The sequence below is a fragment of the Atractosteus spatula genome, chromosome 2 (assembly GCF_055471065.1).
Source record: "Atractosteus spatula isolate fAtrSpa1 chromosome 2, fAtrSpa1.hap1, whole genome shotgun sequence".
NCBI lineage: Eukaryota > Metazoa > Chordata > Actinopteri > Semionotiformes > Lepisosteidae > Atractosteus > Atractosteus spatula.
Genome location: NC_142707.1, coordinates 67,435,342 through 67,458,483, shown reverse-complemented (window position 1 = coordinate 67,458,483; position 23,142 = coordinate 67,435,342). Strand labels below are relative to the sequence as shown.

At 36.4% G+C, this 23,142-nt stretch overlaps 1 protein-coding gene across 1 annotated transcript in view; it reads left to right on the top strand.

Moving 5' to 3' along the window:
- Window positions 1-569: 569 nt before the first annotated feature.
- kiz (kizuna centrosomal protein) overlaps window positions 570-23,142 on the top strand; it is a 49,615-nt gene continuing 27,042 nt past the window's right edge. The window contains exons 1-6 of the mRNA XM_088906482.1: window positions 570-730; window positions 1,826-1,885; window positions 2,947-3,109; window positions 6,968-7,054; window positions 11,837-12,425; window positions 12,558-12,858. Of these exons, the coding sequence (XP_088762608.1) occupies window positions 570-730; window positions 1,826-1,885; window positions 2,947-3,109; window positions 6,968-7,054; window positions 11,837-12,425; window positions 12,558-12,858 (1,361 nt within the window). The remainder of the gene's footprint in view (window positions 731-1,825; window positions 1,886-2,946; window positions 3,110-6,967; window positions 7,055-11,836; window positions 12,426-12,557; window positions 12,859-23,142) is intronic.

Below are 23,142 nucleotides of genomic sequence, written 5' to 3'. Positions count from 1 at the left end.
AGTGTGCTCCAAACAATGACAAACTACAATTATATATTACATATTATATTTACATAAACTTATAAAACTGCATAGAATGTATATAATACTTAGGCTTTATTTCTACTTATAGGTAATTAATTACTTTAAGTACTGGCAAAGTTATGTTGGTAAAATATCAGGTAAGAGGTACAGAAAAATAAGTAGATCTATTTTTCCATTAACATCCTTTACAAACCTTTAAATTGGGTTCTGTTGCTTCATTGTTCATCTCTGCCATTTGTAAGATATTATCCAGTACAGTTCCCCAAGCTTCACAATTTGTCTTTCTATTTTTACAACATTTTGTAAAGAAAGATAATGGTATCCAGTTCAAAACGTGACATTTATTTCTCACATAAAAAAAAAAAGATACGTTGGCGTTTCAGGACTCTTAATAATGTATTTCTAGTTTTAAAAAAATCGAACGCACAGCACCGGGTGAATTACTTGAAAGATGGGAGCAACAGCTTTTGTGAAACAAGGTGAGCAACACCTCTTTCAGCCCAGGCAAGGCCACGCAGCTCCAGCTGGCTGGCTCAAGCTCCCTCATGGCTCGAGTGTTTACTGTCGGTGCTCTGACAACCGGGGTAAACAAGACAGCGCTGCGCCGCCGAGCTCGGCTTCGGCGAGCCACAGTCGGCAGCATGGCTCTTTCCGAGAAACAGTACCTGGAGAGAACCGGAGCCCTTCAGCGGAATCTGCACGAAAGGTGAGCCCGGGCGGCGGAGCTTATTATTTCCGAGTAACACGGCGCATAAATCCATTTTCTTCTTTCCCCGACGAACCGAACAGGCCGAAGCAGGGACCTCGGACTGGATTGAAGTGGTTTCCGGTCCTGCTCGTTTCTTCAACGGATTTATTTTTTTTGGGGGGGGTTCGGAAAACTGCGCATTATCGAGCGTGTAACGCCGTTTAAACTTTAACTTTAACAAGAAAAAAATTCGCGTCCTACCAGACATTTTGAAGACACATTGTTTTACGAGGGTGGGGGGGATCTAGTCGCTGTGCTAGTGTGAAACCCCGGTAATAGTTTTTTTACATCGCTGCAGTAGTTGAAAGTACGATCTCTTGTGGGCAGCAACGTTTGTAAAGGGATTTCTTTATATGTTGTTTCCTTGTATCATATTGGAAAGTCTACAAGGTTGTAAAAACCGATTCGTCTGGATGCGATATGAAATTAAAATGTAACGATAGCAGGACTCAACTTTTCTTCAGACTCATTGATTTTTACTAGTACAGTAAATTATACTATGGGTAGTAAAATTATCTCTGTTAGTTGTAACATTCCTGGAAATTAGACATCCAGATGCACTAAGGTGCACATCGAGCGAAAGGACATATGCTGTTGTCTAATATATACTGTAGATAGGGAGGCAGGCGTCTGTTTGCGGATGAAGGAGACAGTTTAACGTTACTGCTGTATAGTTCTTCTTGGGAAGCATGCAGTCCATGAAAGTATATTGCATACAGAATTGTAATTCCCGTAAGGTGCAGTTTAATTTAGACCTCTTGGGTGTCAGAATGAGAATGGTAATAAGCGATATGCTTCAACTGACTATCCCGAAGACCAAGATAAACAAACTTAAGTGACTTCAGTCCGTCAAAGCAAACATTTTAAACTTAAGAGACAAATGTGCAGATTGTCATATCACGAGTTTTCATTTTCAGTAGAGGGAAAAGTTCACCTTTTCGAATATACAGTGCTCAATTTTAATTTGCTTTGGATGCTAAAGCTTTTTTTTTATAAAAAAAACACTTAAGTAAGAAGATTTGGCTTTATCTCTTGTGATTTCTTCCTTGACAGTGAGAAAAAGAGATTGGAGTTGGAAAGAGAGCTGTTCACTCACTGCAGGTCTGACAGAATGTGAGTATGCAAAGCAGTTTTCTTCATCTATATGTGACTTTGGGTTTGTCGAGCTTTTAAAAAAAACAAAAATGTGGGAACAGTTGTTTACTCATTGTAATCTGGTGATTACAGTATTGTAATAGTGAAGTATTTTTCACTGTATATTTATTACGTTTAAAATGTATTTTAACTTTATCTCTGTCAATCTTTTTGTAACAAGTTTAAAAAAGTAAAATTGAGACTGACTTTCCCCTCATATCGTTTGTATTCCTTTTTTAGTGTAATTCCATACATTTAACTATCTTCTTTCTGACCACATATATAGTAAAGAGTGTAGAGCTTTAGAGCTTTATTTTAGTTAATATTTAAAAGGTGCAGGACAAGCTAGACCCAGAAACATTCCTTCTTGCTGTGCTATGAGACCATTATATATTAAAACTGCCCAAGTTTAGCTATTTTCATAACTAATGAACATATTATGCAGAATTAATTAAATAAATTGCATGTGTATTAGTGCCTGTGCAGGATAAAGCTAATTTCTTCTGTGGTTGAATTAAATCACATTTTTCAAGCTGTGGGTGATATTCTGTTTCCAGTGTAATAAATATGCCACACAGCAGGCACCAACACCACTTGCTCCTCCATTTTTCCCCAGAACAAAGTGTCCATATGTTGTTGTGATGACACTTAACCTATGCAACTTTTGTTTTAAAACAATTGGAGCAGTAACTTTTGGAAATGCTGTTTGCATCCCATTAAATGTTGATATGATTGCACTTGGAATGAGTACTCCAAAGCCTTTGTTTTAAAATGAGATGCATTTTAATCTGTGGTGTAAACAAACACATATAACAGGAGAGATAATGGATGAAGTGATTATGAAGCGATTGGCTTGCTGATCAAAAGAAAATAGAATGCCATGTTATCAAAATGTTTGGGAAACAATGATCTTGTTATCCTTTGCAATGTACTATTTAAATGTAAATATGACAGTATAATCTTAAGATGCATTGTATTATTTTAGGAGACACCTTTAATTAGTGGGATACCTTTACAATATTTTTAACTTTTCTTTTCAGATCCCAGATAAAAAATACAAAATTGCGCTGCTATCTGAAGGAGATCTGTGAAAGAGAAAAACAAGCTAAGATTAGAAACCTCCAGTTTCTGAAAGACTTTCAGCATATTGAATTGCATCTAAAGCGTCTGGTTCCTGACTACAGCACATTATATCAGAAAAAGGTAATGCATTTAATGCATGTAGATTGGAGAATTTAATCCTTCTTCAGTATGTACATTGCAAACAATTTTATTTTATGTTTTGGTTTAACATTTTCATTTCATCTACAGTGGGACCCAGGTCTTATGTTGTGGAAAATGAAACAGAACATCTACATTTTAGAGTAGATCTTCATCTTTATAGTGGGAATATGTCGCATTTTTGATGTATAAATGCCTATGGGCCATGGCAGTGTAGCGGTTAGCTCTTAGACCTCATACCTCTTGGGTCCTGGGTTCGATTGTGGATTAGAGTGCCTTCTGTGTGGAATTTGCATGTTCTCTCTGGTTTTCTGATTGTGGATAGATTGAAATTTCAATCCAGCCAAACCCCAAGATTAAAAACAAGATGATTGTTTTTAAATATCCACCGCACGACATCTTGGAGTTGTAAGAATGCAACTTCAGAGGCCTCCCCAGAGGCTCAAACGGGAAAGGCGCTCAGTCGCCTGAGGGAGGCGATCTTGTGTTTCAACAGTGCAGCGACCCCTGTGGTGTGCTCGTTACTTGCAGGCATGCAGTGCTGTCAGTGAGGGACATGACATGGTGCAGAACCTGCTGTACAGGGCTGTGTTGTCTGTGTTAAAAGAGGAATGGACTCGGATCCCCTGTTACATTTCTGCCTACTTTTTAAGGACACTCCCTATACTGCCTCCTTCTTCCCCTTGTGTGATCACAGCCTTTGTAGTTATGAGCCACAACACAAAACACACGCAATTGCTTATTCCACGATCAGGTGGGTGCAATAAAAATAATTGACAAATCTGATTTACAATAAAGAATAGCTTACAACTTCAAAGTGGATGAGCTCCATTGAAGGTTTGTGTACCAAACGTTTTCCTGTATGTTGGACATTGAAGAATAGAATTTTTAAATTTCAGTCATGTGAGTTGTCAACAGGTGCTGATCTGAGTAACATAATCTTTCATTTAGTGCTTAAATGTGATGAATCTTATGTTTATATAGATTTTGCTAGTGGTGTTTACTGTATATTATTGATAAATAGTTCTGCTTCTGCCTTTGTGATGGTTCATTTTTTATTTTTAGAAAAAAAGTCCTCATTTTTTGTGATTTCTATAAAAGTGCAAGTTATATCATAATGTCACTGACAGTTAGGCACACAAGTGCTTTCAAAACACCTCATCTCTAATCTACCAATGGGAATGTTTCTGTTTGATCTGCCATTTTTAAACTCTTGGAATCTGTAAAATTATATAGTTTCATTGCAAACTTTAGAACCATTATAAACATTTTTTCTTGGGCAAACATACCACAAAGACTTATTGTAAACTGTTTGGTGGGATTTTATATTTATGCTGCTTCAAGTTTAATGGAGGTGGCAAAGAAATGGCTGGGGTTTCTTTCTGGATACTATCGACTTTGTAGTGTTTTGACTAACACTCTGCACACTATTTTCATCATAATGTCCTTCCAGAATTAATGAAGTTGATTTGTTCTCCTTCTTGACCAAATGTGTGAGCTTGAAAACTGATTTCCAATTCAGCATTTGCTATTGTGTTACACAGAAGCTGAAAAATGTACACATATCTGTGGCTATTACATGTGGCTTGAACAGCAGAGAAAACATTTCTGCAAAACCTTGGTAACATTAAATAATTCCTTGTTTCCTTTTGCGTAAATATTTTGAACAGGACAGTGATGTTTATTAACGTTTTTAAAAGATCATGTCATTAGATGTTGACTCAATAAATATACATTCCTGAAATTATGGACTGCAAACAGAAATTTAATGTAAACATATACAAAGTCTTGGTTATAAAGAAGTTGTATTTGGGTTTGTTGGCTTTGTGGGAATGCTTTGTGTGACAGTACTAAACTAGTGTTCTCTGTGCAATCAAGAGGAATGCAAAGCTTGACCTTTTCTTGTCCTTTTAAATAGAATATAATATGATGCATATATTGGAAGTGCTCACTGTTCTATTCTTTTTTAGCAACGATGTACAGATTTTGTAAGTAAATTTGAAAATGGGCACTGCAGAAGAATTAAGAGATATACTGTAGGTCTACGTAAACTTCTGTAAATATTTTGTCTTGCTTACCTTCCTAGCAAGATGAGAAATTATCTTTATTGATATCTATTAATCTGATATGCACCTGGAATATTATTGAAGGTATGGGTCACAAAATATTTGGGCCTTATTATTCATTTAAAACGCTAATAAACAGAAATGCATGAGGATGTAAAAGTAATACAGAGTATTTTAGCAATTTTAAGTCTTCAGGCTGTTGAATTAATTTTTGAAGGAAATAAACTTGAATATTTTCTGCTCTAGATGACAATTACTGTAGGCAAATATGTAATTAACTTAGTCAACAACAGCAAATAAAAAACACAAAGGTAGGAAAATGATTGATACGCTTATCATATCCGGCAAATGAGTCAGATTATCACTTAAAAATGAATTGCAGTGCTCCAAATCTTAATATCAAATTAACAAAACTAGTTAATTATGTCCTTCCAAATTAATTGCCTAATATTGAAACATCACATTGAAGTGCTACAGAGCTGATGTTCTTTCTTCCCAAAGGAGTTGCTCTGTGGTACATCAGTTTTTTTTTCATAATGATTTTTTTAACAGTTTACATGTTTTGTTTTTCTCAAGTGATAAGTCACAGTATGTCTAGGTTCTAGTATTTTATTTGTTATTTGTTGAACAGTGAGAGGCAAAGGTCTACAAAGTAGACATACTGAATTTGAAAAATAGAAAATATAGTTAAATTCTTAATTTCAGGATAACTACTGTAAAATCTAATTATATAAGAATGCATGTAACCTATGTGTTTGTACTTTTAATAATATACATTCTGTAGTGTAGGCCTGTATTTTTAATAACAGCTGGTACAATATATATCTTGAATCTGAAAATTCTTCTTTTCAGGAAGAAATTTAATTTAAAACTTATTTTCTTATTCAAGGTAATTAAAAATACTGCATAATATTATTTTTAGGGAAAGCAAACAGATATGTATGAAGAAGGAATCTGATAGAAATAATGAAATAACTGCTTAAAGCAAGCAATGACAAAAGAGTATCGTCTAAGACAAAAACGTTTCAGATATTGGTATAAATCTGACTGCCCCTTAACCCTGTTATTTTTATTTTACTATTTGTTAGGATTAAGGATTAGCAAAAACTCCTTCTGGCAAAACATTTAATTGATTAATTAGAAGTAATGCTGTTATATTAGCATTAGAATGAAGTGTTTAACATTGGGAATAAAAACATCTTTGTTGACTTCACTTAATCTCTGTGACCAATGGCCCATTTTAATAATGGTAGAACAGATAAAAATAGAATTATTACTGAATAAATATGATAAATACTCTGTTATTTTATATTGCTACATTCCTGATTAAAAACTTCTTTAAAATTACACCCATTACATAAATAACCTATTGTTTACAGAACCATTCTACAGAGTGTTTAAATAATTTAGACATCCATACAATACGTGGGCTTAATGATTAAAATATGAATTATGTTTGCTTGCAGGATGCAGTGAACTGTCATTGTCTTGTACATTCATTTGCAGAATATACTAAGGTTAAATGGTCTCTTAAGATATGTAAGTCTCACATTCTCAAGAAAACATTATAAAGGTTTGCTATGCCTTGATTTGTTTTGCTTCACAGTTGTGACATAGTTTCCTTCTTTGTAGCTTAATTGAAAATACACTATTTTGAAATGTCAAAAGACTTAAATATCCTTCGGGAATATGAATCTGAAAATGTGATGTAGAACTTTGAAACAGATTCACTTATGTTCAAGTGATTTGTAATTATTATTCTTTAATGTAACAGGTGGAATATGGCAATCAGATTGAGAAATTAATGGCATTATGGAAAAATGAGAAGGAAAATTTACAAGAAGAGGAAATCACAAATAAGGTACTAAAGTGATTCATTGTGTGACATTCACAGAATAAAAAATATTAATTTTGTACAAAATGGTAATAGTATTTTAAATGAGAAATTGTTCTCAATTTACTTATCTGGTTAAATATTTGTATATAATTGTCTTTTAGTCCTGCCATGTTTCAGGTCTGCCACATAGATGCTGATGAGTTGCGACTCTTCAGACATATAGGCCTGTATTTAGATTGTAGTGTTTTGTGTATGTATTAATCACATTGAAAGTATGAAGTGTGGTGTTTTAAGAGCATATTTGAGTGTACTATATATGTAATAACCTTATTTTTGGTGTTTTAGTTGTGGTTGGACAGTATATTAGTGATCAGGTGGGTAGCTGCATCAGCATGTGTAGGCTGCAAAGGAACAAGTAATAGGTTTATTCCATGCTGAAAAAAAGAAGAAAGAGAACACAACGTTTCGGCCGTGGAGCCTTCTTCAGGTGTGGGTTGTTCTTTAGGTGTTCTTCACGCACCTGAACGTCTTCTTTTTTTCAGCATGGAATAAACCTATTACTTGTTCCATATTAGTGATCATACTTCCTAAATCACTCTCAAAGGAAAATATATCTGCCAGAAGCAATTTGTTGTTCCATATACAGTACACTATAATGTAAAGCTACAGGCATAGTCGTGGCATAGTGGTTATAGCACTGCTGCTGCACAGCTCATTGGTCCAGGTTAACATTGTGAGTACAGTTTGTACAGAAGGTATGCTGCACTACAGGTGTTTGGGTTGCTACAATCTATTATTTCAACATGCCTTATTCATCTATATTTTCAGTATTTGGGATCATGGTCACATCAGAACATTAAGCTCTTTTCAAAACATGACTTCCTGGTTGAATTGCATGGTATTGTTGTATTTTCACATCCACAGATAGTTCTTTCATCCTTAATCTGCCAACACAGAACACTGAGACATTCCCAGTGGTGTCTTCCCCATCCCTGTGTTTCACAATCAACTGTAAACACTAGGATGTAAAACTATGCTCACCAGCAGTTCTCCAGATTAATTGTCACTGCTGAGAAGCTAAAATTTTTAAATTAACGATGATATTAAATTTCACTATTAAGATTAGTTTCTTGGATGCAATCCCTCCATTAACACCTGTGGAAACACATTTTCTTCCAAACTATTAGAAGACATAGGGAACATTCACATAGGTGGTTATACTATGTGGTTGTTTTGCGTGGCATCTTTATCTGGTTTGTCTTTGAACAGGTTTGATTTATTTGAAACATAGTTTTTGTTGTACTCCATTGTAGTAAATCTTCAGGTTTTTATACTGTTGTCATGCTAAGTCTATAGTGCCACCATAATTATGCAGCTTTCTTCTCCCGATTGACTAAATATACATTGTTCCTTTTCTTCTGTCTTTTGGAATCATTATAATGTTTCCATAAATTACCAAGTAAAACCAAAATGGTTTATAATTTTAGTTTTTTTTAAGATTATTACTCTCTTAAAGATGTGTTTTCCTTTAAAACATTACTACTAGGCCTCATCCATAATTAACATAATCTAAGAAAAGCCATCACATAGACTACTGTGTATTCATCATAATTTAAGAACATTAGAAACCCTAGCTTCTTGCACATCGATAATTTATCCCCTATGTGAAACTAGAATTATATTTGTAAAATATTTAAATATAGGTCATTTTCTTGGCATTAATTTTGATATTTTCCAATTGCAAAAATAAATTTAAAAATTGTTTCAGTTTTAATCTGAACTTGATATGAATACTAGCAGATTTTAAACCCTGGAATAAAACTGTGGTTTAGTGCTAGAAGTAAAGGTTTGCATGTCAATTTACAATTTGCTATGGCCGTGTCTGCATGATAACTGTGATTCTTTAGGAGACTGACGGTTGAAAAGCGAGAGGTGATACAGATAACAGCTCATAACTCATCCATCCATTATCAGAAATGCTCTTTTCCCTGGTATGGGAAGCGTAAGGAATGGGACAGGATGCCAGTCCCATTTCAGGGAACGTCAGTGACATACAGGAGTGTCCAGGGGCAATTTCGAAACAGCAATTGTCAATATGTTAATTGTCAGTACTGTATGTTGTCGTGCATTACAAATCAATAATTGGAATGCTTAATAAAGTCTCCAGTTAAGAGATTATTTGTCTGACAAGGATATAGATTAGTGCTCACATTTAGTGAAAATTGTTTTACAGTTTTAGTACCTAAAATGTAAGAATGATGTCTGTAGACCAATACAATCACATATTCATTAATGTCTGTAAGCCTTATGTGAATGTGTTAATATCTACATTTCTTTTAGTATGATGTCAAGCTTGTATGCTTTAAAATAAAGATCACAAAGCCTGACAGTGTTAACTTACAAATTATCACACTTTAGAAAATGCTGACGGCCTGATGTATTTTTTTAAAGAAAACAATCTGAGAGACTTGTGTAGCTGATGTCACGGTAACTTCCTTTGATCCGTTGATGTATTTTTAAAAAAAGCTTAAAGAAAAATGGAGCATAACATGGGACAACCGTTATAGCTATAGACTAATTATTTTAATGTGTCCTCTAATCATTATACTACAATTGTGGAAGTTGTAGCTCTTATATAAATCAATTAAAGTGTCTAAGGCACTGGAATTGTTATCTGTGTTAAGTAGTAAAAGGCACAAAATAGTATCAGGTTTCTTTGATTTAGGGTTGCAACATCACATACATACAGTAATGTAAATATTTGCCAGAGACCTTCTGTTGTACGGTACATACAGTACGTTTCGAAGGCGTAGAAACATCTGAAATGTTTAAGTATTGATTGCCCAGTTTTACATTATTTTTTCCACAATGGAAAAAGGCAAATGAGAATATTCCCACTAAATGACTGTAGGATCTGTTATTCTTACTCATAGGATATTGGGCAACCCAAACCAATGTTTAAATTTGAGCTGATAGTCATAAATGTTGTTTGCCTCTACATGGTTGAGACTGATATCTACAAGAAGCCCTTCCCAACCTCAACCCCTGAAAAAACAGACTACAGTTTATTGAATTGTAGTTCACCCACTCCAATTCATTTTCATCTATAACATATTTCACAGTTATTTCTGCAGTAGTGGTCTGTTTTTACAAAAACTCATTGCATTTACTGTAATTATAGCTTGCTTAAAGAGTAAGTATATTTTATGCTAAAATCCAGATTTACGAAATTGTATAATATTTATTAAGGGTAATATTTATATTCAGGATATGCTAAAGGAACTATGGAAAAATCTGTTCATACATGTTATTCGTGTTTTATGTGACAAAAATTCTGAATTTAAACTTTGATATTCAAGAATTCAAAGATTTTGGCCCAATAGCCATGTCGGTGTTTTAAGCCTTTTGACAATAAACAAAAGTAGTCATCATACAAAGAAATCTGTAATATGGTATATATTTAGCGGTGTATCTGTAATAATGCAGGTGTCTAATCCCTGCTGGTGTGTCTGTATAAATGATGTAGTTCAAGCCCATAGCTGCTTATTCCTTCACTTAAAGCAGTTAAAGCTCTTTTAGATGAAATGTCTAAGACATCTCATAATAACTTGGAGCATGCTGTCTAGAGCAGTCACTTGTGACTATGTGCAAACCCCCCTCAGCTTGCAGATATTGTAATGAGCAAAATGGTACCATCACTCCATTATGCATACAAGCCATTGCTGGCAGTGTGCATGTCCCTTAGGCTGCAGCATTCATTAAGAAAAGCTTACCGGGCTGAAAGCTGGAAACAGATGATAACGGGATATGATTTTCATATTTAATACATTCCTTGGAAGAGCACGCGCGTGCCGCAGATTGATAGAAGAATCAATTGCTACTTTAGTGAAACACTTTCTACTTTGCCCTGCAGCTACCGATGGAATCACTCAGCCAAGAAATTAACTTTTCCTCCTTTTACCTACTTTGTGGATCTGCTGGGCAGACTGCATGGTTTACAGTGAATGTTATTAAGCAGCTAACTGTTTGGTATTTAAGACTCTTATCAGAAAAGAAACAGAAGCAATGCTTTTTGTTATTATGTTAGGAAGAAGATTTTAGCTTTTGCCCCCTTGGTGCCATACCAGACATAAATCACAACTTTCGTAAAGGATTGTTAATAAGATTAAAAGTTAAAACATTGATCTTGTAACATTTTTCTAAAGCAGTTTTAAAAAGAAATTTAACCTTGACCCACATAAACTGTAGTTTGATATCATTTAACAACAACCCATCACTTTCAAATATTGTAGTGTTGAATTGTGAGTGTATGATTTCAGTTGATGTTATGTATGTGTAAGGCAGGAGGAGGAAATACAGGCACTCATGCAAATATAATTGTGAGGGAAAGACTGACAAAAGATTTAAAATGCACTTAATTAAAAATAAATTTACTACAGGACATAATCTTAAGGCCCAGTGCATGATTTTGGTATTTATAGTCTTTTGTAGTATGTTTTTGAATGTGATTTGTACATTTTTTAGATCCACAACGATATAACTATACTTATAGGTTTTGTTAGGTTACCAGTACTGCGGTATCATAGTTTTAGTACCCATTGATACCTTTATGTATAATGTAATGCAGGTTTTATATGTCTTGCCATATATATTAAAAAATAAAGGTAATACTTTATAGCCAAAAGGGCAGTGCAAAAGAGCACTGTTCATGGTCTGCAGCTGATTAAAAATTCTGCAGCTGAGGACTAGCTTATAGGTGTAAGTTTTCCATATTTTTAATGGGCTTCACAATTGATCTCTTTCTAGGCAAAGATGTTACCAGGACCGATGCCCAATAATGCCACTTTACACCTTGCTCAAGGACTATACCAGCCTGCTACTATCTTTATGGGCCGCCAAACCTCAAGAGTTTTTAGCGGTGAAATGCAAGCAATGAAGCCATCTCTTCAACCTGCAGATTGCATATCTAATCTGTATCAGCTTTCTTTGCAAGAGTTAGATTGTAAAATTTCAAGCAAGGCCAATGTTACAGCACAAGGAGCAGAATGCTTTACAGATTTGTCAGATGAAGTACGCAGTTCCTGGAATTTCAACACTAATAAAAGTGTACCTATAAAAAATGAAAACAGTGTTCCCTCTGCTTCAGGCAGCATTCTAGGTGCAGTTTCTTCACCAAATCTTGAACATATGGCATCACATGTAATTGTAAATGCACCTGACAAAGGAGTGCCATCCCAAACTAGTGTCAGACAAAGGGAAAGTAATTCTCCGTTTTCAAAAAATAGCGATTTAAGCCCTGACATCATGAAGAAAAGTCATCATGAATCTGGCAGATGTGTTCCTCATGTGGATTTGCATAAAACTGAATCTGGAAAAGTAAATTATAATAATGTTGGTATGTATTTTTGTTTTTAATGTTTTTTATATGTAATATTTTTAAAATGATTGTTTTTGCACCTCAGGATTTTATTTAATCTATATGTGGGTGTCAAAATTGCTTACTTTTAACATTATTGTCATTTTTCAGATCTGGAAAATGGTCCCAAAAATACTGTCCCTAATGCAACCATTAATATGGAAAGGCTGGAAAATGAGACTGCAGATACAGACAGTGATCTTACTGTTTCTCTGAGTGAGGATGGAGATCCTTCAGGGTTACTTGAGAGTGGAGGAGACAAGGACCTTGACAGCAGTAAGATTGATACATGGAAGAGCCCCAAGCAGGTTGTTACCGATACAGAACGGAATGTAGAGCACAAAAATGGAATTTCAGAAAGTGCTGTACAGTCTTTGCGCTGCAAATCATATTTGGAGACAAAAGATGAAGAGTAAGTATGTTTTTTAAGCAATCATGAGTATTGTTGGCTATTTTTCGAGAGAATCATATTTTGTTTAGGACTTACGTTCCCTCTCAACACAGCTGCTAAATCTTGTGAAACTCTGTTTGAATTGGAGAATATCCTGTAGTTTCATCTCTTGCAAATGTATGCTGGTCATAACCTAGGGAGAGCTTAAACATCTTGACTAAAATGCTTCAGTGTTTTAAGGAGAAATTCATCTTTAAGGTTCATGAAAGTGAAAATTGATTTAGGTATTGTGTCTTAGTAGTTTTGTCTATGTGCTTTTAAAATATGGTCTTTATGGTAATCAGCATGCTTTGACTGATTGCAAGACATCAAGTTACTCCCTGGGAAGTTTTGATGAACTGTTCACAAGCAGTGTGTGTAATGTCATTTTGGCATACAGTGGGACCTGGGAACCTTTGTTTTATTTGTGCACACTAGAGAGAAGTGTAAAATGACAAGTTATAAATGCTCTCTAGGGCAAGGAAGATGAAACATCATAAGGATTCTTCTTAATGGTGCAGCATTAAAATGGCCAGGATTATTTTAATGTGGCTTAGTGATGAGAAGGCACAAGTAGAGATCCATCAAGATCCATCAGTCCAACTTCACCATCTGCAGCAAGCTCTGAGTAATTGTCTATTTTGGGCTCAATAAATGCAGCTGTGCTACAGCACACATTGCAGAAAGTACCCGGCAACACGGTGCATCAGATTATACGATGAGGAAAGGATTATGGATTTGTGGTAGATGAAAGATTTTGAGGCTGTGAGAGAAACCCTAAAGTGTGCAAGATCCTGAAAAAGAATATTTTGACTTTTCCCCAACACTTGGAAAGTACTGTAGATTTAGTTCCACATCCTTCTCTTTCTGAGCTTTCCGTGTCCTGACTAAATGAGCTGCAGGTGACGAATGATTTGGCATTGCAGCAGTGTTTTCTCATCCTAGCCCTGGGGGTATACGGATGGTGTAGGATTTTTTGATCCAACCAACAAATAACCATTTATTTTCAAATCTTCACTGCTTTACATTTCATTTACATCCAAAGGATTTATGTAGCGAAATTGGCTGCAGGTATCATTCATTGTGTGCCACCATTCTACAGGCTACCTTTTTTTTCCAAAATATTCCAATCAGAACTTGGAGAAAAGCAAAGCCTGGGCTGAGTGTATCCCCAGGACTAGGACTGGGAAATGCTGGCATCGATGATCCACACGTGGCTTAAATGTGACTGCAAGGGGGTGTGTGATCTGAGCGTTTGTTTTAGATTTCAATGTTGGAAGTTCTTGTTCCAGGAGTTTATGAGTTGTTCTGTTCTGAGGAGTGCATTTGTTAGTTGTCCTAAATTGGTTCTCGCTTGAGATAAGGTTTTTGTCATTCCAGACATTTATCATCCTTCAGCAAGTATACCTGTAATGTGTGTACCTCAGGAAACTAATAGTGCTTTGTAAAACAAGAGAAATCAGAAGTGATTGCCCTTAAAGAAATTGAAAACCCATTCGATATTATGATGGTAAATAGTTTTCATCAGTTTTATCATACATGCTAGCATTGGCACTTTTTTTTTATTCTTGATAAAAATTTGTCACCACTGTACTTACAGGAGGAGAGCATTGTACAGTCAATAGAGGAAACTGCAAGATGCTGAACCAGCTTCTGTCATTTTAGCTGTGTAGTTCTGACTGTAGCAGTAGAAAGAAAGGAGGTAATAATACTGTGCCAAATCTGCTTGCTTTGGCTGTTTTCAAGTCTGTAGTTGAATATATTATTTAATTTGACAAAAATATTTTTGATTTGAGTTTTAGGATTATTAAATGACATATCCCATTTTAAACCATTATTTGCATGCTTTATTTCAAGGTTGTACTGTGCTTCTATTGCCATGTAAAGTCTGGCAGTGTTATGTTGTTAAACCATTAAGCAAGAAAATAGATCAAGTTGACTGGTTGAAATTACGTTCGTTCGGTTCACAACATTTTCCAACATGCATTGCTAGTCTGACATTAGTTGAAGGAACTAAATAAACAGATACATGAGTGGCTACATTAATAAGTCCTACATCCCGGCACTGCATGTTTCAGCTCTTGGCGATATGAGCAGTGAACTTTGATGGGGATTCCTCTAGCAGCAGCATAAAACTGGCCAATTGACATTGGGGCTGGGTGGGCCTGAGTTGGCACAAGTATCCTCATCTTTCTGTGCAAAAACAACACCTGCGCCTGTGTGAAATCCAGGCCTTTTTGAACTTGTAGTGTTGCCATTGAGAGCTGTGTCACTCTTCTAAACAATGCTAATTCTCCTAGGCTAATTCTCTATACTATGAGACTCACCGCATGGAAAAGATAGATAGATAATAGATAGATAAGACTTTATTGATCCCGTAGGGAAATTGATGTGTTACAGCAGTCCAGCCCAAGACCAGCAAAAACAGACAGATGACAGATGGCTTTGAAAAGTGCACGTTCCTCATTCCCTTCTGTGATGGTGTGAAGGTCGAAATGGTGAACCAAGTTAATTAGCAAATGGAGTTTCTTTGCCAATGTATAAAAATACATTATAGGTGATTAGAGAATCTGTACCAAAGTAATAGAGAAGTCATAAGGTATCAAGGCATGCTTCTCTTATACTTCTCAAATAAAACACAGTGGTACCCAACATTTTTTTTTGTTATTGTTCTTGGTAGAAATCTTGGTTTCAATAGCAGTATTTGTACTCCTTTATGCTGCTTAATTACTTTTAGAGTGATAACTGAATTGAATGATAAGAATTCCTACTTTTAATAAAACAAGGACTGCCCGTGCTTTCAGTTAAAAGTGAGGAGCAAGCTATGATGAGATTTCATGAATTGTTTATGCTATTCTAAACAAAATGAAAATTTGATAGAGGTGATTCAACCAGAATTTTATTTTTTGACAATCAAGGTTCCACAGATGCTTTTAGTTTCTTCATTTCTTTAACATTAGTCATTTGAAACCATTTCACCATTGATACCTGAAAATAAACTTGTTGTGTTTTTATTGCTCGGAAGCCATTTGCAATTGAAAGGACATGTGATGTTCTTGCAAGAAAGGAAATAGTCTCTAGATCTCTACAGTGAAATAAGTTAGAACACTTCAAAGTAATCTGTAAAAGAGAATATTTAGTATTTATAAACTTGGGATGCTAGAAAAACAAAACTGTTGAGTTGTTCCACTATCCAATGCAACATTTCTATATAGGCTAAAGTGCTGTAAATCCTGGCAGTGGAATTCATTCTGCAATGTGGCATTTATTTTTAGTTTTGTTAGATATTTTCTTATGGGCAGATGTGTGTTGAAATCCATCAGTAATATTCTAGATCCTCTTCTAAATGAATAACTAATCCATTGTTACTTTTCTACAGAATTAAGGAATTGTACCTTTATTGGAAAGCATAGCCTGTTCTTCAGACTCTACAGCAAAATGTTGTGCAGGGTCAAGGTTAGCATTTATATCACTCTTACCATTCATCTGAGAAGGAGAAAAGCAAGGCCACATATCTCATGGTATTATTCGATTGTAATTCATTTCTGTGTGACCTGTGTGGTGATGTTCTAAAAATCACTGGCTGTTCCTCGGCCCTTTAGTAATAATGTGGGTCCATGTTTGAAAAATATTTGTCAGATATTGCCGTCTGCTAATTGGGTTTTGTTTTTCTGTTCCTTTTAATTTTAGACATGTATTGTTTCGAACAATAAAGACTATTAACATTATCAGATTGTATAATGGAATTGTAATTCACAAGTGCCTCTTTAGTTACCATCTTTTGAATGACTGCTGACAAACATGTGTTGTAATTATTTAATAAATGATATGCTTAAAGTAAGTAAATTTGGTGACCTGGGGACAGAGCTGTAATGTGTCAAAAGTGGAAAATCGCACACATTAGCAGATTATTATTTGCCTTACCTAAATTACCAGATCAAAGTGGCTTTCTTTTTTCACAAGTGCTGTTCTAAATTAAATATCCAAATGGTACTGAGGGTTCATTTGCAGTTTAGTTTATGTTTATTCTTTATTAATCATTTATTTTAATAAGATCCTCACATTAATTGCATAACTAGCAGATGGAAAAAGATAATTTTGGAGGAGCTAAAAATGTGGAAGTAATTCTTCCATTACAATGTTATGTGCTCACAGACGTCTGTAGTTTAATATTCCACATAGTTTTTTCAAAATGCATCTTTTTTTCAGAATTTGTTGTCTTAAACTGTACAAGAACCATGGCACCTATGTTATTATCTTGGTGTTCTGACTCAGGTAATACAGTTTAAGGTCTGTGGATTACAGTGTGCTCATATATATATATTAAAAACATAGCTCTGCAAACTAATTGTGGCCAAAACAGAAAGAAGATTGTTTGAAATTACAAGGCTTATCATTTTCTAACGAACGTTAAAATGGATTTAAATTCCATATTCCAAATAAAACAGTAAGCCAAAATTCTGGGTAAGCAGTAATGATGAGAGCTACGATATGAGAGCTTTGTTCTGATGAGAAAATGGTCAAAAATCTCTACATTACATAACCATAAAATTGGTAAAAAGACTGAAGGAGAAGAATGTAAAGGACAGTTAAAATAATACTTAAACTTTTTGTTTTTTAAATAATGTGTGGCCTCTGAACCAGTGTCCTGTTAAATTTAGAAAATAGGTGGACCAGCACAGTATTAATGTATGGTACATACTCAGTACATGTAGTTCGGTATATGGGAATAAAACAATGACTTAATGTAACAATTATGTACTATCTATAGATCGCTGTATATAGCAGTATATAATGGTTCACAATATAAGCACAGATGTATTGCATATCACATTAATTGTCTCTTGCCGTGTAATGTGGAGTATTGCAACAATGAAGGAGGAAAATGGAAAAATGTCTGGGATGTAATTACACCTGTAGCCATTTACAATGCAGAAATAGAAATTAATTTACAGTGGAATATATGTGGATACAATGCCCTGGAAACATTATTACAGAAAAATACTGTGTTAATTCTGCAGTGCTGCTTAATGACTAGAGCACACAAAGAAACACATGAAGAGGCTGAGGCCAGAGGTTTGCTGGCTTATTTGCAGGGTACAAATCTCAACAGGGCAGGGGAAGCTATTCATCCATCAGTTGCGCTGAACTGTCTCTTCGGTCAACTTTTCTGACATTATTATCTACCTCTTCTTATTTTCTATTCTATCAACAGCCTAGATATACCATCCTATACTTAGAACCCACCACTAACTAACAAATGGCCAATAAGATTTTCTGACTTTATATATGGATACATTACTCATTTGTGACAGGCTGAGACATGAAGGACTGGTATTAAGTATAATTACAGTAAAAAGTATTCACCCACCTTGGACTCATGAAGGACATTTTCTAATTATGCTATTATTGTGTTATAATATGAAATCATGTATCTGTTAGGATTATTTGCCATTGATGGACACAAAACACAATGTCAAAGCGAAAACAAAATTCTACAGATCCTCCTGAATTAATTAAAAATATAAAACAGAAAATATGTACTGCATAAATATTCACTGCCTTTGCTGACACACCTAAATAGACTCTGGTGCAACCAATTGTCTGTGAAAATCATATAATTCATTAAATGGAGTTCTCCTGTGTGCAGTTAAGATGTTTCACATCGTTTCAAGTTAAATACACCTGTCTGTTACCTCTTTACAAGAAAATGTGAAAAAGTCCATGGTGGGTGAATACTGTTAATAGACACTGTACAGTGGATCTGCACCTAGAGGCTGCTAAAGGACCTCTAGGCTCTATACAGGACAGGTGGGTGGGTGGTGAGGATCAGTGGGCAGTGATTGTCAGTTAATATATTATTGACGATGGTGAGAATTGCGTATTTCCACATTGTGAATTTTTAAATGTGTTTAAACCTCTCAAGGCTCCTTACTTAGGCCTGTCCCATTTGGGTACTCACCTGGAATTCATGCCATAGTGAACAAAAATAATGCACACTCCGTGACTATTTTTCTTGTACTTCTTTAAAAAACTGTGTGATGGGCAGGGACAGATACTGGCAGCAGCTGCCACAACCCAGGTCAGTGACCCATACCACTGATTGGACCTCAGCACCGGACCAGACCAAAGTGCCACATGGCCTTCTTGGGAGTGGCTAAGGTGCTAAAAGCCTCCAGCCCAAAGAAGAGAACAAAGAAAGGTCGGAAGTCAAATATGGGACATAGGAAACCAGCTGCCACTGAGGAAGCAACACCAAACAGAGAGTCAGTAAGATTTTCAGTTGGGAAGACTGCCAAGAATGCACCAAATTCACCTGAGATCTTAGGAAGAAGAATGAGGCCCTGCAGGCTAACGAAGAACAGAGTAAGAGCCTGGAGAACCGATTGCTGCAGTCCAGTCAGACTGAGAGCAGATATTCACATTGAAAGCAATTGAATTGAGCACTCAACTGGAAAAGTCTTAGAGCAGTGGCCTTGCCTCCAGACACAGCTGGAAAAGATCACGCAGAAGATGAGTATCTTCCCCGAGCTCCAATCCAGAATGAACAGCACTAAAGTAAAGGACCAGGCAAAAAAATGTCCCTTCTCAGACACATGATGGAAAGGGAGTGATGGAAGAGAAGATTCTCTACAGAAGCCTTTGCTGGAAACTTTCCCTGCATTTTCACCTTTCCTCCGTCTGGATAATCTCTAACTGAAAGAAGAAATTCAGTGGTAAAAGGTCCAGGACCTGTTTGTTGGAACACTCAGAAACCATCAAAGCACTGGTATCTGCTGAAAGGGACAGTAGAAGTTAAACTCTCCTTAGACCAGAAAGGGTGTTGTGGAATAGAAATGGAAGCAGTTGCTTTAGGAAACGAGATGCTCTTCTGACGCTTTCCCTCAGATGCCCTTTGACACACAGAGAAGAATGACTGAATTCAAGGAGAACACACATGATATTCTCAGCCATTCTACCAGAAATACACTGCTCAAATGTGTACTTGCTGTTATTTGTGGTTGAAGGGCTTCAGAGAAATGTAAAACAGTAAATGTAAAACAGAGTCTGCAGAACCAAGATGGGTGAGTCTAATGTCAGTTGAAAATGGCAAAGCTGACCAGAAAACGTGCTTTGATTATGTGGTATCAAGGGAGAAAGTGCTGCTTGTGCCCCAAGAGACCACAAAGATCAGGGAAAAGGTGTAGTGGTCTGTGACCCAGGAGTCTGCAGAGGGGAGTGAGGTTGCAATCATTGGCCCAAAACTCCCCATAGATGAGGGAAATGGTTCTCTGCTCACCACTGCCAAAGGCAAATAATGATGGACTGAACCTCCATAAGAAGAAATGGACGCTTTCCTAAGGTCTCGGGCATCCACCCCAAACACCCCAGTAAAAGAGACATTGAAGGGAGTCATGAGAACGTTTCCATTTACTCCGGTCTTCCCTGGAGCAGTGGATAGAAAGGACAATGGTGTGGTATCAGCCCCAGTGACTCAAGGCATTTCCCAAGAGGCCACTGAGGCTATGATCTGTTTTTCCACTCGGATGGAAAAGGGGAAGCCAGCAGGAAAGGAGAATGTCCCCTGGACGACGATACGGCTTTCCCTGAAGTCTCTGTCAAAGGTGTGGTGGGTTGTGCATTTCCAGGACAACAACGCTGTCCTCACAGCATCCAAGAAATCAATGAGCAGCATCCAGGCCTGTTAAGACAGTACAGATGACTGCTGCTTACAGTACCAGGCTGGGGAGTGCCTCACGTAGCAGGGTGTCCGATCTGCAGGTGTACTTGGTGAAGTTGTTGACCCCTGGCCTATATTTGACAGGGAAGCAGGTTGTTGCTTTCCCTGTTGGCTTAAGCTGGGGGAGAACATGCCATGAAGGGCTGCAATTACAGCTGACCTGCCTCCAGAAGGCGTTAAAGGAACTATGTTCTGTAAATAGTCACATTGGGTGGTGATTGTTAATTTTTAGGAGTATTGATGATGAAAGAATTGCATATTTCCACATGGGGTTAATTGATGGATCCCTTTCTGCTACAGTGGATATAAAAAGTCTACACACCTGTATTGAAATTGCAGGTTTTTGTGGTGTAAAGCCAGAAATCAAGATAAATTATGTCAGACATTTTTCTATCTTTACTGTGACCTTGCAACCAACAAAATTCAAGAGAAAAACAAATAGATAATTATTAGGAAAAATAATTGAAATTAAAAACCTACAACCCCTGGTTGCATAAGTGTGCACACCCCCCCCCCCCAAACTAATACTTTCTGGAAGCACCTCTTGTATTTATTACACCAGTAAGTCCTTGTGCATAAGTCTCTATCAACTTTTACACACCTGGACTTTGCAATTTTATCCCACTCTTCAAAAAGTTCAAGCTTCTTTAAATTGCCAGGGGATCTCCTGTGCACAGCCCTCTTTAGGTCATTCCACAGGTTTTCTATGGGATTGAGGTCTGGGCTCTGACTGGGCCATTCCCAGACTTTGATCTTCCTTTTCTGAAGTCGTTCCTTGGCTGCCTTGGATGTGTGCTTTGGGCCGTTATCATGTTGGAAGGTGAAATTTCTCTTCATGTTCAGCATTCTGAAAGAGGCCAGCAGGTTTTGTGCCAAAATATCTTGATGTTTGGAGCTAGTCATTATCTCATCTATCTTGACTAGAGCCCCTGTCCCAGCTGAAGAGAAGCAGCCCCAAAGCATGATTCTGCCACCACCATGCTTCACAGTAGATATGGTGTTTTTTGGATGATGATCTGTGTTGTCATTGCGCCAAACATATCTTTTAGAATTAAGGCCAAAAAGTTCATCCTTTGTCTCATCAGAACATAAAACATTTTCTCCACTTATTGATGATAGTCTTCACAGTGCTCCATGGTACATCCAATGCCTTTGATATTCTTTTATACCCCTCTCCTGATCGGTACCTTTCAACAATAAGATCCCGTAGATATTTTGTCAGCTCCTTGTGGATCATGACTATCCCAGTAGGACACAACCACGAAAGTTTCAAGGAAATCCTACAGGAAAAGCTGATTTTTATTTAATGTTAATCAGAATCACTTTCATTGATGGTAGGTGTATGCTACTTACCTTTGGACATGATTTTGAATGTGATTGGTTAACTCTGAACACAGCTACAGCCCTCATTATAAAAGGGTGTGCACACTTATGCAACCAGGGTGTTGTAGGTTTTTAATTTCAATTATTTTTCCTACTAATTATCTATTTTTCTCTTGAATTTTGTTGGTTGCAAGGTCACATTAAAGATGGAAAAATGTCCGACATGATTTATCTTGATTTCTGGCTTTACATCACAAAAACCTGCAATTTCAATAAAGGTGTGTAGACTGTTTATATCCACTGTATATAAAGGACACGCCCTTCCCAGGGGCTGGGTTTTTAGTAGCAAAGTGTGTATATTTTTGTTTAGATTCAATAATAACAATAACCGCAATAAAGACTCCTTCCCCGTACTTCAGGTCTAAAATCTGAGTTTTGATGCGTTCCAACTCCTTGAGCCACCCGACGAAGGTTGGGATCTGTCACACCATCACGAGCAAGTACAGATGGAAGTCGGGAGGTTCTGTGTAATATTTTGAATTTTTTATTTTGAATTTCCAACAGGAATTTTCATCACTTTCTTCATTCTTTTGTGGCTCAATAGCAGTGGTCAACTATACAGCATAGAACCTTCTTTGCTACTTATTATCGAGTTCCCTAGGTCCATGTGTTTGCTTGAGATGAAACTTAATTTTGCTTCTCTCTAACTGGAATCTGTGATAAATATGTAGACATTGCTGTTTGCCATTATTACAGGTGCAATACAGTTCAAGTATGGTGCTACTTCTGGACATATTTGTATTATTGCATTGCTATGTGTACTCCATCGAATAGCAAACTTGGAACACATAAAATTTAGATTTACTGTAGCCCTTTTGTGCCTCAACAACCGTATTGGTAATGTTTTTTGCATCAAAATATCATTGTAGAGCGTGGTGTTACTGGTCCAATAACACATTTACGTGTACACAGAAACACAGTATGCAGAATCAGATCCTCAGAAAAAGCAGCACCACGATCCCAGTTTGAGACTTATTGATAAAGCCAGCCATAATGTAGGTTTGGTGCACACAACAATATTCAGTTTTTTTAAAGGTCTCTTTTGAAGAGCACTGACAAATAAAGTGGATAGAAAGATGATGACTATTTCAAGGCCCACGCTGAAGGGAAAAAAGGCAGAGCTTTTGCTTGTGCTACTTCAGCTGCATTGAAGAGGACTTAGC